This window comes from Bufo bufo, chromosome 3 (genome assembly GCF_905171765.1).
Source record: "Bufo bufo chromosome 3, aBufBuf1.1, whole genome shotgun sequence".
Taxonomy (NCBI): Eukaryota; Metazoa; Chordata; class Amphibia; order Anura; family Bufonidae; genus Bufo; species Bufo bufo.
The window spans coordinates 79,524,189-79,542,804 of NC_053391.1; the positions used below are offsets into that span (position 1 = coordinate 79,524,189).

At 43.0% G+C, this 18,616-nt stretch overlaps 1 protein-coding gene across 3 annotated transcripts in view; it reads left to right on the plus strand.

Moving 5' to 3' along the window:
* Positions 1-17,278, plus strand: part of LOC120994584 — a 74,857-nt gene extending 57,579 nt beyond the window's left edge. Inside the window, exons 6-10 of one of the 3 annotated variants that reach the window (XM_040423256.1) lie at positions 11-133; positions 429-539; positions 2,244-2,372; positions 2,516-2,623; positions 15,990-17,278. In XM_040423256.1, the coding sequence (XP_040279190.1) occupies positions 11-133; positions 429-539; positions 2,244-2,372; positions 2,516-2,623; positions 15,990-16,442 (924 nt within the window). In that variant the 3' untranslated portion in view covers positions 16,443-17,278. Of the gene's footprint in view, positions 1-10; positions 134-423; positions 540-2,243; positions 2,373-2,515; positions 2,624-15,989 lie in introns of all 3 variants that reach the window. The other 2 variants (XM_040423254.1, XM_040423255.1) reach the window with 2 other exon arrangements.
* Positions 17,279-18,616: the final 1,338 nt, after the last annotated feature.

An 18,616-nucleotide genomic window follows, 5' to 3' on the forward strand; every position in this document is an offset into this window, starting at 1 on the left:
TCTTTTACAGAATGTGACGTACATGACAACCCGCTCCATGTCACAGACAGCGCGACAATCTGCAAATGTTAAGTCGAAGACCGAAACAGCGGCAGCCGCTCCATACACAGGCGCTGTACAGCCTGGAATAATGGTAATGTTTTAAGGGAAGATTTTTAGAAATCTCCAAAAATGCTGATCTCAGACACTTAACCCCTCAGATGCTGACCACAGCATCTGAAAGAGAGCAAAACCTCTTTTCTATTTTAATGCAGTTTGCAAATTGTTTGATTGATGGATTTATTTTAACATTGTAAAAGTAAAATTCTTCATTCTAAAGTCATGGATTCAGGTTTGCACTGGAGATTGTAGATGAGTTATTTCTCATTATGATATTGATCAGTAAAACCACACTATTATATTCATATTGTAGAATTTCACATTTTCAGCAACATAAGAATAAAGTCTCCCCGCCTCCACCTGTATATCAATCTACACATGATGAAGAAAGTACTAGAGAAGTGGTGACTTCCCTGTCGTCCCCGTCCTTAGCTGGCGAGGTAAGGCTTCCTAATGCAGTGTATGCTGATATATACACAGATACGGTTTTCTATAGGTGCACAGCCATGTAAAACTCAAAGACAACCTGCAATATATCTGTTTCACTAACTACTTGCATTCCCCATGTTATAACAATTCTGGAGCATCTATTCTTATGGCTCTATGTTGTTCCATTCCTGTAATATTCCTGGTAGAAATTCTGAATTACTATCAGTTGGCAATGAAGGTCCAGCTGGGTGTTACCATTTAGGGGTGCGTCACTGCACAGTCTGATACTGACAGCACTGATATGATAGTGTCAGACTATGCAGGGACACCCCCAACTGGTAACACCCATCTGGACCTTCACTTCAAAGTGCTAGAAATTCATTTATAACTTCCAGCAGGAATAATAAAAGAATGGTACAATATAAGAATAGATTATCCATAATTGTTATTACATGGATAATGTAAATGTTAACTACAACAGACATGTAAGAGAGGTTATAGGTCCTCTTTAAATCCAGATTATAAGGAGGGCAATGGGGCAAATGTCCAGGAACTTCCACCACCTAAAGTTCACTGCCCCACTACCTGATTCCTTCATCTCCTCTGTAATACTTCAAACAACCAGATAGAATGGGGAGGGGGGGGGGGGGTCTTGTGTCCCCTGATTGAATGGGGCAGCGGCCGAGCATGCACACCACCGCTCTATTCAAACTCTGTGGGGCTGCCGGGGATAGCCAAGAGCTGTACTCGGCTTGCTTAGACTGTCTTATAGACTGAATGGAGTGGTGGTGTGCATGCTTGATCCTCGCTCAATTTAAATGGGGGCATGTGGGGAGTAACCCTTTAAGAAGAACAAATCAGTACAGCATCTTCTGCTACATTGTATGTCTTGTAGTCATCTCATCCACCGAACATCTGACAATATGCAAGCTGCAGAGGCAGTGTGGAGGATAAGAGTAGTTGTACGGACACTTCCTGGGTCGTGTAGTGATAAGAAGGGCGCACCTTTTACTCCCTTTGGGGCACACCCTGGGTCTGGGGTTCTTTTGCCTGTTAGCGGTTCGGGGTGTCTTTGATGGTGATGAATTGTGGGGTACAAGGCAGGGTCCCATGGCAGCTGAAGATGTCGGTGCAGTGTAGCAGTGCAGGAAATAATGAGGCCAAGGTAATAGTAGAACGGTTCTATGTTGAAGAAGCAAGTTCAGGTACATTAGTCCCAGTTCTCAGCCTGCATGGACTGGCAGTTCTTACAGGTTAGGCTGAGTTCACACTTCAGTTATTTGATCAGTGATTTCCATCAGTGATTGTGAGCCAAAACCAGGATTGGAGCCTCCACAGACATCAAGTATAATGGAAAGATCTGCACCTGTTCTGTGTTTAGACCCACACCTGGTTTTGGTTCACAATAACTGATGGAAATAACTGACCAAATAACTGAAGTGTGAACTTGGCCTTACACGGCTGCAGTAACAGTTAATAAGCCAAGATGTCTCTTTTAAGGGGTTCTTCTCACACACCGTGTTTATTGTTGATCGGTGCTCGTCGTGCCCCAGTACTGGGCAATCTAATAGGGTTTTTACACAAAAGTGTCTATTCCTGCACCACATTTATCATCCAGTCTGAGCCACGGTGATAAATCTGGTGCCGGTGTAGACCACCTCTATCCATCATCTATAGGATTAGTAAATCCGCTCCATTGCTGTTCTCTGCCGCAGTACGACGTTGGCCACAGTGTCCGATCATCTAAAAGATCCACTTGTCCTCTGCGAATTGATGAGGGATATACAGTAAGCGAAGGAGTGAAGGGTACACCGCAGAAATCTCCATCATCACCTGTCAGTGGGGTAAGTGTGACCTTAAAGTGGTCACCAAATGGAAAGCCATTTATGACATTCATGCCTGACAGCGAGGTAGTGTGACAAGTCCATTGAATTTAGAAGGAACCGCTCAGCCCTCAGGTTTTCCAGTGTTATTTTATCTTTTACAGAATGTGACGTACATGACAACCCGCTCCATGTCACAGACAGCGCGACAATCTGCAAATGTTAAGTTGAAGACCGAAACAGCGGCAGCCGCTCCATACACAGGCGTTATGGTAAGGCTGTACAGCGTGGAATAACCACAGCATCTGAGAGAGCAAAACCCGGAAGTGCTGCACTTGTGGGTCTGGAAAAAGTCCCCCAGGTGGCGATCGGGGAAGCTATTTATTGTCTGTTAAAGGCCAGGGCCTGCTGAGGCTCTAATACCTTTAACAGCTATATTCCAATGTAGGGCAGCACTACAGGGTGGGCCATTTATATGGATACACCTTAATAAAATGGGAATGGTTGGTGATATTAACTTCCTGTTTGTGGCACATTAGTATATGTGAGGGGGGAAACTTTTCAAGATGGGTGGTGACCATGGTGGCTATTTTGAAGTCGGCCATTTTGAATCCAACTTTTGTTTTTTCAATAGGAAGAGGGTCATTTGACACATCAAACTTATTGGGAATTTCACAAGAAAAACAATGGTGTGCTTGTTTTTTTTTTGAATCAGATCATTTTTTATTGATCATTTTACAATGTAAATACACATTTTAACATATCACGTACAAAGATGACATAGAGACATATTATCCATAAGGCTGATAACAAATAGGATACCAAACCATGTGTAATAATCAAATTTCAACCCAACCCCCCAACCCCTCCCATCCCACCCCACCCTAACCTGCACAATACAAAGGCACACTGTTAGACATTTCTATTCAGACGTCGAAACGACAACCATGGTTCCCATAATTTTTCAAATTTTGCTGGGCATCCACGCTTCTGGTACACCATCCGCTCATAGCTCAACATCGTGTCAACAGCACTTAAGAATTCGCCTAGGGTTGGCGGCGCTGTCTGTATCCAATGTAGGGCGATTAACTTTCTAGCAACATATAACACTCTACCTATAGCTATTTTATGCACCTGACCAGTGGCCAATTCAGAGACATATCCCAACACACACACTTTAGTGTCAGAGGGTATCCGTACCTTGTAAACGTCCTGTATTGTCTGAGATACCATCTCCCAGTATCTCCCTAACCTCTCGCACGTCCACATCATATGCAACAAATCTGCAGAAACCATAGAGCACCTTGGACATTCATCCGTGGGTCTAAACCCTATACAAAACAAAAAAAAACGGTGTCTTGTAGACCCTATGGACAATAAACAGCTGCGAGAGTTTACGCCCTTCACTCAAGGAAGAGAGAGGTATCGCCTCCAGTATGTCAGACCATTGGTCCTCAGTTAGCTCGCCAACATCTTTCTCCCATTTACCTTTAGCCGCAAGCGGATGTGACATTAGAAACTTATCAAGCAGCAGCTTGTATATACAGGAGATCATACCTCTCCTCGCCCCCCTGGACAGAATCTGGTGCAATGCAGCATCTCTCCCTGCCACCACAGTCGTTTCTCTAAATGTGGAGTTGTATGCGTGTCTCACCTGAAGGTACTTATAGAAGTGAGTTCTAGGCAATTCATATACCTCCTGCAGTCTGGTAAAGGACATGAACTTCTTTTCTTCCAAAAGGTGGTCCAACCTCATAATACCCTTCCTTTTCTATGCCCCAAAATCAGACAGGGAGAGGAATTCCGGCAGCACGGGATTGTCCCACAGTGGAGTGTATTCCGTACTGCCGATAACCCCCCTCAGGAGCTTAACCCTGTTCCACACGGAGTGCATCAAGTATCCCAGATCTCTCATCATACCATTCTTCCCGGCCCCCTTAGTCTCAAGGATCAGCAATAGGTCATTAGATGACAAGCAATGAGTAAACAACTGACACGACACCTCACTCGACTCCAGTTCTATCCACCCTTTAAAATGTTGGCATTGTGCAGCCAGGAAGTACATCCAGGGGTTTGGGACTGCAAGGCCCCCTTCCGTCTTAGGATATTGCAACGTTTCGAGCTTAATTCTCGGTTGCCCCTTCCGCCATATGAGCTCCCTGAAAGTAGCATTGATTGGAACAAATTTGGACTTTGACAGCCAGACCGGGGAGTTATGTAGAATATAGAGTAGCTGAGGCATCAACACCATTTTAATAAGATTGGCCCTTCCCGCCACCGATAGGTATAATTTACACCATGCCTTAGCTTTATTACGAAATTTAATAACCAGCGGGTCAAAGTTAAGGCGCACAAAGTCCCGGATTCTAGGGGATATATGGATACCCAAATACTTAAAGGTCGCTACACATGGAATACTTCTGTCTCACACTATCTGCGATTGCACTTGCCCGTCAAGCAGCATAATCGTCGACTTACTCCAGTTAATAGTCAGACCCGACAGGTCACTGAAGCAATCAATGATTTTCATAGCCGCTTCCAAAGATGGACCAGTGTCCCCCAGAAAAAGCAAAGTGTCGTCTGCATACATCGCCACTTTATTATTAACTGTCCCATACTGGAACCCCCGAATGTCCGGTGACTTACGAATCGCTGCGGCTAACGGCTCAATCGCAACTGCAAATAGCAGAGGCGACAGCGGGCACCCCTGTCTAGTACCCCGGCCCAAGCAGAACTTGGGGGTCACCCCTCCATTCGCCCTGACACATGCTTTGGGATTAGAGTATAGCACCCGGACCCAGGATATATACTCATCTCCAAACCCCATATATGCCATAACTCTCCACAGGAATCGCCACTCAATGCTATCAAAGGCCTTGGCCACGTCTAAAGAAAGGATAGCTCTATCTCCAACATTGTCAGCTGGAAGTTGAATACTGGCAAACACTCTTCTAATATTAATTGACGTTGATTTCTGAGGCATGAAGCCTGTCTGGTCAGAGTGTATGATAGACAAAATCACTTTAGACAGACGCATGGCCAATACCTTTGCAAGCAACTTAACATCAGTGGAGAGTAACGATATCGGTCTATATGAGTCAGGGAGAGAGTGATCCTTGTCCGGCTTAGGAATGACTACTATTAACGCCTCCTGCATAGACGGAGGTAGCACCCCCCTCTCCTTGGAATAATTGAATACCTTTAGAAGTTCCGGGAGCAACACTTCCGCAAAGGACTTATATACTTCCGCCGGAAGCCCATCCAAACCCGGAGCCTTGTCGTTAGCCATATCAGCCAGCGCCGCCCTCAATTCTTCTAACTCAATCGGCTCCTCTAACCGCATACTGTCTTCCCTGGAAAGCTTAGGGAGATTTAATGTGGTTAAAAAGGCGTCAATATCCTCATCTGAACATGTCACCTTAGAAGCATACAGAGAGGAATAAAAATTATTCAGTATATTCAAAATGTTGTCAGTATCACGCCTCAGGACGCCACCAGCATCTAACAGGCCAGATATACATTGTGTCCCTTGCTGCGCTTTCGCGATAACCGAGAGCATATGGCCTACTGTACATTCTCGCCTTCAGTAAAAAACTGCTGCTTGTAAAACAGTCGTTTCCTCTCTGCTACTTCCAAGAGGTGACACCTCAACTCCTCCTGCCTAGTCTTTAAGGCATTGCTTGTTAGGTTAGATGGGTTCAGCACAAAGGCTTCCTCCGCTAGCTTCATATTATCATGTTTCTGCAGATCAAGCTCTCTAGATTTAGATTTAATCCGACTGACTGTTTTGATAAGGGAGCCCCTGAGGAATGCCTTCATCGCTTCCCAAACGACTATCGGAGACGCAGTCCCCTCATTTATACAAAAATATTCCCTAAGGGATTGAAGCGTATCGGACGGGTCACCCATCAGTTTTAACCAAAAGGCATTTAAACGCCAGTATCTAACCCCCGGCCTGGCTGTCTCAGAAATATCAAGGGCGATGCTAAATATGGAGTGGTCAGATAAGGTCCTAGCCAGATACTCTGAGTTCTGTACAAACGGAAACATATGAGCATTTACCAGACCCAGATCTACAAACAGGATTCCAAAAAAGTTGGGACACTATACAAATCGTGAATAAAAACTGAATGCAATGATGTGGAGGTGCCAACTTCTAATATTTTATTCAGAATAGAACATAAATCATGGAACAAAAGTTTAAACTGAGAAAATGTACCATTTTAAGGGAAAAATATGTTGAATCAGAATTTCATGGTGTCAACAAATCCCCAAAAAGTTGGGACAAGGCCATTTTCACCACTGTGTGGCATCTCCCATTCTTCTTACAACACTCAACAGACGTCTGGGGACCGAGGAGACCAGTTTCTCAAGTTTAGAAATAGGAATGCTCTCCCATTCTTGTCTAATACAGGCCTCTAACTGTTCAATCGTCTTGGGCCTTCTTTGTTGCACCTTCCTCTTTATGATGCGCCAAATGTTCTCTATAGGTGAAAGATCTGGACTGCAGACTGGCCATTTCAGTACCCGGATCCTTCTCCTACGCAGCCATGATGTTGTGATTGATGCAGAATGTGGTTTGGCATTATCTTGTTGAAAAATGCAGGGTCTTCCCTGAAAGAGATGACTTCTGGATGTTGTTCTAGAACCTGAATATATTTTTCTGCATTGATGGTGCCTTTCCAGACATGCAAGCTGCCCATGCCACACGCACTCATGCAACCCCATACCATCAGAGATGCAGGCTTCTGAACTGAGCGTTGATAACAACTTGGGTTGTCCTTGTCCTCTTTGGTCCGGATGACATGGCGTCCCAGATTTCCAAAAAGAACTTCGAATCGTGACTCGTCTGACCACAGAACAGTCTTCCATTTTGCCACACTCCATTTTAAATGATCCCTGGCCCAGTGAAAACACCTTAGCTTGTGGATCTTGCTTAGAAATGGCTTCTTCTTTGCACTGTAGAGTTTTAGCTGGCAACGGCGGATGGCACGGTGGATTGTGTTCACTGACAATGGTTTCTGGAAGTATTCCTGAGCCCATTCTGTGATTTCCTTTACAGTAGCATTCCTGTTTGTGGTGCAGTGTCGTTTAAGGGCCCGGAGATCACGGGCATCCAGTATGGTTTTACGGCCTTGACCCTTACGCACAGAGATTGTTCCAGATTCTATGAATCTTCGGATGATGTTATGCACAGTTGATGATGATAGATGCAAAGTCTTTGCAATTTTTCGCTCGGTAACACCTTTCTGATATTGCTCCACTATCTTTCTGCGCAACATTGTGGGAATTGGTGATCCTCTACCCATCTTGGCTTCTGAGAGACACTGCCACTCTGAGAAGTTCTTTTTATACCCAATCATGTTGCCAATTGACCTAATTAGTGTTTATTGGTCTTCCAGCTCTTCGTTATGCTCAAATTTACTTTTTACAGCCTCTTATTGCTACTTGTCCCATTTTTGGGATTTGTTGACACCGTGAAAATTGGAATCAACGTATTTTTCCTTTAAAATGATACATTTACTCGGATTAAACGTTTGATCTGTCATCTACGTTCTATTACAAATAAAATATTGACATTTGCCATCTCCACATCATTGCATTCAGTTTTTATTCACAATTTGTTTAGTGTCCCAACTTTTTTGGAATCCGGTTTGTATACGCGACAGGGAGCCATAAGTCGAGGAGCAACACGAGTACTTCCTGTCCAGGGGGTGGGTCTCTCTCCATACATCCATCAGACCTACTTCCCTCAGTATTCTTGCAAACGGGGTCTCACCCGTATTACTACCGCTAGGTGTGATCTGGCATCTATCAAGCGAACTGTCAAGTACATTATTAAAGTCTCCCACTATTAACATTGGAAGTTCAGAAAATTCTGCCATAAACTCCATAAGCTTCCTTAAAGGCACTGAGGAAAATGGTGGGGGTATATAGATTGTCGCTAACACCATTCTCATCCCTTGGACCACACAATGCACTCCTATAAACCTTCCCTCATCATCCACACATACCCTGAGGCATTCAAATAAGATATTCTTATGAACTAGGATACTAACCCCCCTGGAATGCGAGGAGAAGACGGAATGCACCGAATAACCCAACCACGGCTTTTGCATAACATGTGTACATTGTTTGGTCATATGCGTTTCTTGCAAGCATATTATTGCCGGCTGATATCTAGATAGGTAACTGAACAGACCATGTCTCTTCGTAGCATCCGCTATTCCCCTCACACTCCAGCTAAGTATTCTCATAACAGGTCCCATAAGAATGCATACATAAAGAAAAGTACAATTGAGATCCACACCTCTGCACCTCCCAGCAGCTACAAGGAAAAACAATGTTAATCACCAGAATATAGTCTCCCATCCCTTCTCCATTTCCCCCATCAAGGTATAGAAGGACTGTACGTTTCATCATTTTAGAATCGCTATCAGTAGCACCTATGACAGTATTAGCCCCCACTAACCCCTTCCCCCCTCCCTCCCCCCACCCAACTATCCCACCCCACACAATAAGCATATGCAGCATAATTAGATTCAGTAGTGAACCCGGGGCCAACATTATGAACCTGGCTCAACAGCGCCTGAAGCAGCACAGCATCCAGCACGATACCGTACGCAGGCACATTGAGAAGGTGGGGAGCAACCGAGGGCGTATGCTCTACCCACAAAGTGTCTCCAGCAACCGGCTAAAGACAGAAGTAAAATGTCCACAACGGTGGGTGGACAGTCCAGGGGACATCAAAACTTCAATCAGGAACAGGAATGTCCATCAGTCTCAGGTGTCTGTTGATGGGATCCTAAGGCGACATTCATTTTGATCCAGCCACTTGACCGCAGCATCCGAGTCCTCAAAGAACACAGCAGATCCAAACGCCACCACCCTGAGCCTTGCCGGGAACATCATGGAATACTGTACTTCAATTCTCTCAGCCTCCGTTTAATCTCCACAAAACGAGCTCTCTTCTTTTGTACATCCGATGAATAATCTGGGAACAGAGACACCTGAACCCCATTGATTTTTAAATCAGGATGAGACCTCGCAGCCCTCAGTATAGTGTCCCTGTCTCAACAGTGCAGGATTTTAGGCAGTATTGGGCGTGGCGGACGTCCTGGCGGCAAGGGCCTAGTGGGGACCCGATGTGCTCGTTCAACCGCGTAAAGTGCAGAGAGTCCTCTATCACTGAATTTTTCCGCAAGCCATTTTTCAATAAATTCAGTAGCCTCTGGGCCTTCAGACTTCTCAGGAATGCCCACCAGCCTAATATTATTGCGGCGAGAGCGGTTTTCAAGGTCGTCAGTTTTTGCATAAAGCGCCGCTATATCCTTTGACGCAGCTCGGCTCTCTCTCTGTAGGGTAACAGCCCCATCTTCCAGATCCGAGACCCTCCGCTCTACTTCTGAGGTGCGTTCAGCCACCTTATGCAGGTCATGACGGATAATGGATATATCCGCTTTTAGGCTTCCAATGTTAATATTCATAGTCTGGAGGGTGACATTACAACTAGCAATAGCTGCCATCACGTCTTTCAAGGTGGGCTCAGGGGCAGTGATCACTGGCAGACCCTTTTCAGTGCTGCACAGGCTAGAGCTCTCCCCCCTCTTGCTGAACAGGGGAATGCTGGTCATCATTACAGGGGCCATCTTGCTCCCCTAAGCCTTCCTCCACTTGTGCCAGGGTGTCATCTCCTTCTCCCCATATATGGCTGGGGGACTGATGGGACTTGTGAGCGAAGCGCTCTAGCCGCGCTGCAGCTCCCTGACTCACCGCCGCCCTCAGGTCAGGCCATTCCTCCTCCTCAGCGCCATCTTGAGAACGGGTCTCTCTCTCCTGACGGCTCGGCGTTTTGCCTCTCTTCGCAGGCATAATGATGTTTTTTTGCACCGGACCGCTTCCTGGATATGTCCCCAGCTCCTCCAGGTATTTTTTAAATAGATCCCCACCGTAGTAACATAGTAAGATAGTACATAAGGCCGAAAAAAGACCTTTGTCCATCCAGTTCGGCCTGTTATCCTGCAAGTTGATCCAGAGGAAGGCAAAAAAAACCCTGTGAGGTAGAAGCCAATTTTCCTCACTTTAGGGGATTAAAAATTCCTTCCCGACTCCAATCAGGCAATCAGAATAACTCCCTGGATCAACGACCCGTCTCTAGTAGCTATAGCCTGTAATATTATTACACTCCAGAAATACATCCAGGCCCCTCTTGAATTCTTTTAGTGAACTCACCATCACCACCTCCCCAGGCAGAGAGTTCCATAGTCTCACTGCTCTTACCGTAAAGAATCCTTTTCTATGTTTGTGTACAAACCTTCTTTCCTCCAGACGCAGAGGATGTCCCCTCGTCACAGTTACAGTCCTGGGGATAAATAGATGATGGGATAGATCTCTGTACTGACCCCTGGTATATTTATACATAGTAATTAGATCTCCCCTCAGTCGTCTTTTTTCTAACGTGAATAACCCTCATTTTGATAATCTTTCAGGGTACTGTAGTTGCCCCATTCCAGTTATTACTTTAGTTGCCCTCCTCTGGACCCTCACCAGCTCTGCTATGTCTGCCTTGTTCACTGGAGCCCAGAACTGTACACAGTACTCCATGTGTGGTCTGACTAATGATTTGTAAAGTAGTAGGAATATGTTCTCATCACGGGCATCTATGCCCCTTCTGATGCAACCTATTATCTTATTGGCCTTGGCAGCAGCTGCCTGACACTGTTTTTTGCAGCTTAGTTTGCTGTTTATTAAAATTCCTAGATCCTTTTCCATGTCAGTGTTACCGAGTGTTTTACCATTTAGTATGTATGGGTGACTTGCATTATTTCTTCCCATGTGCATAACCTTACATTTGTCAGTGTTAAACCTCATCTGCCACGTATCTGCCCAAGCCTCTAATCTATCCAGATCCCTCTGTAGTAGTATACTGTCCTCTTCAGTGGTAATTACTTTACACAGTTTAGGCTACTTTCACACTTGCGGCAGAGAGATCCGGCAAGCAGTTCCGTCGCCGGAACTGCCTGCCGGATCAGGCAAAATGTATGCTAACTGATGGCATTAGTAAGACTGATCAGGAACCTGATCAGTCTTAAAAATGCCTGATCAGTCGAAAAAATGCATTGAAATGCCGGATCCGTCTTTCCGGTGTCATCCGGCAAAAACGGATCCGGCATTTATTTTTTCACCTTTTTTTCAGTCTGCGCATGCGCATACCGGAAGGACGGATCCGGCATTCCGGTATTCTGAATGCCGGATCCGGCACTAATACATTCCTATGGGAAAAAATGCCTGATCCGGCATTCAGGCAAGTCTTCAGTTTTTTTAGCCGGAGATAAAACCGTAGCATGCTACGGTTTTCTCTTTTGCCTGATCAGTCAAAACGACTGAACTGAAGACATCCTGATGCAAACTGAACGGATTACTCTCCATTCAGAATGCATGGGGACATACCTGATCAGTTCTTTTCCGGTATAGAGCCCCTGTGACGGAACTCTATGCCGGAAAAGAACAACGCAAGTGTGAAAGTAGCCTTAGTGTCATCTGCGAAAATTGATATTTTACTATGCAAGCCTTCTACAAGATCATTAATAAATATATTGAAGAGAATAGGGCCCAATACTGACCCCTGAGGTACCCCACTAGTGACAGTGACCCAATCTGAGTATGTACCGTTAATAACCACCCTCTGTTTTCTATCATTGAGCCAGTTACTTACCCACTTACAGACGTTTTCTCCCAGTCCGAGCATTCTCATTTTATATACTAACCTTTTATGTGGTACAGTGTCAAATGCTTTGGAGAAGTCCAGATACACGACATCCATTGATTCGCCGCTGTCAAGTCTAGAACTTACCTCCTCATAGAAACTGATTAAATTAGTTTGACATGACCGATCCCTCACGAAGCCATGCTGATATGGCGTTATTTGCTTATTTCCGTTAAGATGCTCTAAGATAGCATCTCTCAGAAAACCTTCAAACAGTTTACCCACAACAAATGTTAAACTTACCGGCCTATAGTTTCCAGGCTCTGTTTTTGGACCCTTTTTGAATATTGGCACCACATTTGCCATGCGCCAATCCTGTGGAACATTCCCTGTCAGTATAGAGTCCGCAAATATCAGAAATAAGGGTCTGGCTATGACATTACTTAATTCCCTTAGGATACGGGGGTGTATGCCATCCGGTCCTGGCGATTTGTCTATTTTGATCTTTTTAAGTCGCTGTTGTACTTCTTCCTGGGTCAGACAGGACACTTTTAATGGGGAATTTATTTCAACATTCAGCATTTTATCTGACAGTTTATATTCCTCAGTGAATACACTGGAGAAAAAAATATTTAACAGCTTTGCTTTCTCCTCGTCGCTCTCTGCGAATCCCCCCTCATTACTCTTTAAAGGGCCGACACCTTCAGATTTATACTTTTTAACATTTATATAATTGAAGAACATTTTAGGGTTAGTTTTACTCTCTTTGGCAATTAATCTCTCGGTCTCTAGTTTGGCCGCTTTTATTTGTTTTTTACATGTTCTGTTTTTTTCCTTATAGTTTTTCAGTGCTTCCGTGCCACCCTCCTGTTTTAGTGTTTTATATGCTTTCTTTTTGTCATTTATTGCTTTCTTTACAGTTCTGTTTATCCACATTGGTTTCTTTTTGTTCCTTAACCTTTTATTCCCATACGGTATGTACCTCTCACAATGAGATTTTAGGATGTTTTTAAAGATATCCCATTTTGTGGCTGTATTTTTTTTTTTTGAGGACTTTGTCCCAGTTAGTTAGGCCTATGGCCTCTCTTAGTTGGCTAAATTTAGCTTTTTTGAAGTTTGGTATTTTTGTTCCTCCCTGTAGAAACGCTCTTTTGAATGATAATTGGAAGGTTATTACTTTATGGTCACTATTTCCCAGGTGTCCCCCAACCTGCACGTCTGTTGTTCTGTCAGGTCTATTGGTTAATACTAAGTCCAGTATGGCCGTCCCTCTAGTCGGGTCCTGAACCAGTTGGGAGAGGTAATTGTTTTTAGTTATTGCCAAGAATCTGTTTCCTTTATGAGATGTACAAGTTTCAGTTTCCAAGTCTATATCTGGGTAGTTGAAGTCCCCCATAATAAGCACCTCATTATGATTTGCCGCCTTGTCTATCTCATTTAGTAGTAGATTTTCTGTGGACTCTGGTATATTAGGTGGTTTATAGTAAACTCCTATTAGTAATTTATATTATAGATATAATAGAAAGGATTCTTGCCGGAGCTAGTGCGGCGTGCGTCCTACTCCATGCGCCGCTAGGCTCCGCCCCCCGTGTGCTTGGTTTTAACGTAACTTTATTCTTTCATGAGTTATTTACAAGTTTCTGACCACTTATAAAATGTGTTCAATGTGCTGCCCATTGTGTTGGATTGTCAATGCAACCCTCTTCTCCCACTCTTCACACATTGATAGCAACACCGCAGGAGAAATGCTAGCACAGGCTTCCAGTATCCGTAGTTTCAGGTGCTGCACATCTCGTATCTTCACAGCATAGACGATTGCCTTCAGGTGATACGAGATGTGCAGCACCTGAAACTACGGATACTGGAAGCCTGTGCTAGCATTTCTCCTGCGGTGTTGCTATCAGTGTGTGAAGAGTGGGAGAAGAGGGTTCCATTGACAATCCAACACAATGGGCAGCACATTGAACACATTTTATAAGTGGTCAGAAACTTGTAAATAACTCATGAAAGAATAAAGTTACGTTAAAACCAAGCACACCATTGTTTTTCTTGTGAAATTCCCAATAAGTTTGATGTGTCAAATGACCCTCTTCCTATTGAGAAAACAAAAGTTGGATTCAAAATGGCTGACTTCAAAATGGCCGCCATGGTCACCACCCATCTTGAAAAGTTTCCCCCCTCACATATACTAATGTGCCACAAACAGGAAGTTAATATCACCAACCATTCCCATTTTATTAAGGTGTATCCATATAAATGGCCCACCCTGTACATTGGAAAATACAGATCTTTTTATATTGTAATGGATACAATTCCATTACTTTATACAATCCAATGATTGCATGTTATATTCACCTAGGGTGACTAAAAAAAAAATATATATATTTTTTTATTAAAACATTTTTTTAAATCCAAATCTTTCGTCTTTCTCCAAAATAAAAATAAAAATAAATAAACAGAAAAAAAATATAAACATCACAGGCATCACCATGTCTGAAAACACCTGTACTATTAAAATATTAAAAAAATTATCGCAAACGGTGAATGGCATAATGCAAAAAAAATCTAAATAGCCGATTCACAGTTTTTTCATCGCTTCTTCTCCCTAAAATGTTTTTTTTTATAAAAAGTGATTAAAAAGTCATACATACCCCAAAATAGTATCACTGAAAAATATAGATTGCCCTACAAAAAAAATCAGCCCTCACATAGCTCTGTAGACATAACTATAAAAAGTTATGGGGGTCAAAATATTTTGATAAAAAGAAAAAGGTTTTTTTTCCAAAGTTTTATTTTTTTTGTATTAAAACACAAGAAAAACTATACATATGGGGTATCCTTCTTATTGTACTGACCTGGAGAATGAAGTTTTACCGCATAGTGAAAGCCATAAAAACAAAAGCCATAAAACTGTTGCAGAACTGCTTTTTTTAAATTTTTTTATTTCACCTTATGTGGATCTTTTTTCCAGATCATATGCAATATCAATAGTTGCCATTAGAAAGTACAACTTGTCCTGCAAAAAAACAAGCCCTCATACAGCTATGTGAACGGGAAAATAAGAAACAGTTATGGCTTTGGGAAGGCAGGGAGTGAAAAATGAAAAAGCAAAAATGAAAGGCCCCCCGGTTTGCAGGTTTTCGAGGTCTCTGCTTGTAAACATTGGATGGAAATCGTCGTTATTCAAATGAATAAAATCTGTCCTGCACATGTGACGGACTCATGGGTGCACGGCTCATTATACTCACAGGACAGTTATTAGAGTTCTTCTCCCTGGGGTGTCCTTTACATTAAAGACTCGACAGATTTTCATCAAGTCAGTGATGAACAATCCTATTCAATGTTTGCAAGCAGAGTTCTTGAAAACTAAGAAAATGATCCATGCATGAAGTATATTACAAAACTGTATAGTTTTTACAGTATTTATGCAATGAGTCACCTGTATTTGATGAAACAGGAAAACACGTTCAGTGACATCAAACAGATGAAAATGGAGAGGAATGCAAACATAATGCATGTAACAAAGGTGCAGAACTTAGCATAGTCAGCACTGATTGGATAGTGGCAGACTATGCAGAGACACATCCCCAACTGGTAACACCCGGCTGCACCTTTATTGCAGACTGCTGGCAATTCACTTATAAGCTTCCATTAGGAATAATATAGGGACGGCACAACAGAATTATATGAAAATATGTCCCAGAATTGTTATTACATTGGGAATAAAAGCAGTTATAATTTTTTAACATTGAAAAATAAAAAAAAACATAATTTGTTTCCCCAAAATTATGTTTGGCATAAAAACTTGATTTAAATAACAATTCGTTTTCTGATGACACATTCTTTTTAAGTCATTGAGGCTAACCAGGAACCACCCTGCCATCATAAGTGATATCAGCCTTGTCCTAGCTTATGTTGCATTTGTTTTACAGGGGGAAGAAGGTGCGTCACGTGTTTGGCCAGTTGACTGTGAAAAGTTTACCCGTGATTTCTGTGAATGGTACTACAGTCTCCTCAATTCCCAAAATGCCTCATCTGGACCACATAAGAAAAACTGGGGCCCTCAGCACTTCCTGGAAAATGCTGTGCTACATCTAACGTACATGTCATCCAGGGGGAAATACAAAGGTGGCAGGAGCGTGAGTGCGTGTTTACTTGCTCTAGTACAGGAAGACAAATTTTGTTTTCAACCAAATATTACTAGTAGGAAGGTAAAATGTGAGAGGTCCCCAAAAGGTGTGGTGGTGGTAGTGGTTTATGGTACCCTGTTCCGGAATAAGTCATTCGTGGGTACATTTGATCAGGTCTTTGAGGTGGTTGGGAACTTGAGAAACAATAACTGGAAAATACAATTTACTGATCTGAAAATCATAAACAATTCTTAAGAGTCTACATCATTGTATATCATGAAATAAACTTCATGGATTGTATAGCCAAATGTATACCTATCCCTATGGCCAGTGTCCTGCTCTCCCTTTTCATGGTGTTGCTTTGTCCATGGGTCATGCACTTGTGTGCCTACTCGGCCTTTGACAGGTCTAGCGTGCTTCAATCTCCCTGACTTCTTCAGCTAAAGCCCAAGTGCCCCAGGCTGAACAATAAGGTCAGATTGCTAAGATATGGGTATTTTCAACTCTATTGTGTAAATAAAAAACGTAAACCATCCTAGATAGCATTATCACTAGGTGTGAGCATATTGTCAACTGCTCAGACCAAAACCTAGGACTGTGTATACACAAAGGGAGCAGATAGGTAACTGGATATCAGTTGGGTGGAAATATGGCAATGAGCGCTCAATACACCCCCACCTATAATCCCCCAACACACAACAAGTTACCAAGGTGCAGTGTATCTATGCTGATTTGCTACCCCTTGTCTACAGACTAATAGAATTGGCTACAAATAAGTCTTGCTTTCTTCATTGAAGCTCTCCCCTATCTCTCAGGGTAGGCAACAAAGCCTAATTTGCTCGACGCGTTTCTTTAGTTGCTTTTATTATGCAACTTAGTCATCAGGAGCGACTGGAAGCTGATCAAGACAGACAAACAAACAGAGAGTGCTGCACGCTCTGGTACATGGCGTGCAGACACGTAGCCTGCGGCACTGGGGCGCAAATCAGCATAGATACACTGCACCTTGGTAACTTGTGTGTTGGGCAGTGGCGACTCTATGAACAATATATAGGGGGGGGGCAGATAAGATACCACAGTCAAAAATGGGGGGGCACTAATAATTTTCACCACTTAATCATACTACTGAAAAAAACAAAATAAGTATATATAAATAAGATTACAAAATACGAGAGTATTGCGGTATGCAGGTATACCTTTTTATTGTACTAACCTAATAAAAAAATGTTGGTATGAGACAACGGTTTGATTTGTACTATTTTAAGGTGCATATGACTTTTTGATCGCTTGGTATTAAACTTTTTGTGATGTAAGGTGAAAAAAAATGGCTTTTTTGGCACAGTTTATATATATATATATTTTTAATGATGTTCACCTGAGGGGTTGAGTAATGTGATATTTTCATAGAGCAGGTTCTTACGGACGCGGCAATACCTAATATGTATACTTTTTTATTTTTTATTTTACTGTAACACAATAAAAGGATTTTAGAAAAAAAAAAACATGTTTTAGTGTCTCCATAATCTGAGAGCCATATTTTTTTTATTTTTTGGGCGATTTTCTCATGTAGGGGCTAATTTTTTGCAGGATGAGGTGGCGGTTTGATTGGTACCATTTTGGCATACATACAACTTTTTTGATCACCTTTTTTACCTTTTTTGGGAAGTGAGGTGGGCAAAATTTTAATTTCATCATAGTTTTTTTTTTTTTTTAATGGCGTTCACCATACGGGGAAAGTAACATGACCTGTTCAGAGATCAGGTCGTTATGGACGCGCTAATATCAAACATGTGTAGTGTATTTTATTTTTTAAAATTTTTAATCAGTGATAAATGTGTCGCTATAAGAAGAAATATTTTTTTTCAAACTTTTTTAACTCTTTTTTTTACCCAGACCCACTTGGTTCTTGAAGATTTAGTGGGTCTAATGCCTATATAATACACTACAGTACACTACAAAGTATACTGTAGTGTTTTGTGACTTTACATTTAGCCTGATCAGGCTGCTGCCTTTAGCAGAAGCCTGATCCGGCTTAGCTATACCATGGCAAGCCGGAAGCTTGTGAAGGCGTCCGATTGCCATGGTAACCATCGGACGCTGCCACAACAGAGCAGCGTCTGATGAGGGAGGGAGCTCCCTCCCTCTGTGATCCCTGTGCAACAGCACAGCAGCACCCGATGGTAGAGGGAAGGAGCTCCCTCCCTGTTAACCCCTTCTATACAGCGGTCCCTATGGACCACGGCATGGAAGGGGTTAAACAGCTGACATCGGTGCCAGCACTAATGTGGGCTGTTTCAAGCAGAGTGTCAGCTGTATGCTGACACTCTGCGAAACCGCTCGGCTATCCTGAAAATGGGGGAAGTGGTGGGGGGGATCGCGCGCAGTGGTTCGCACGCCCGCCCAGCCATCCATAAAATGAGGAGGGGGGA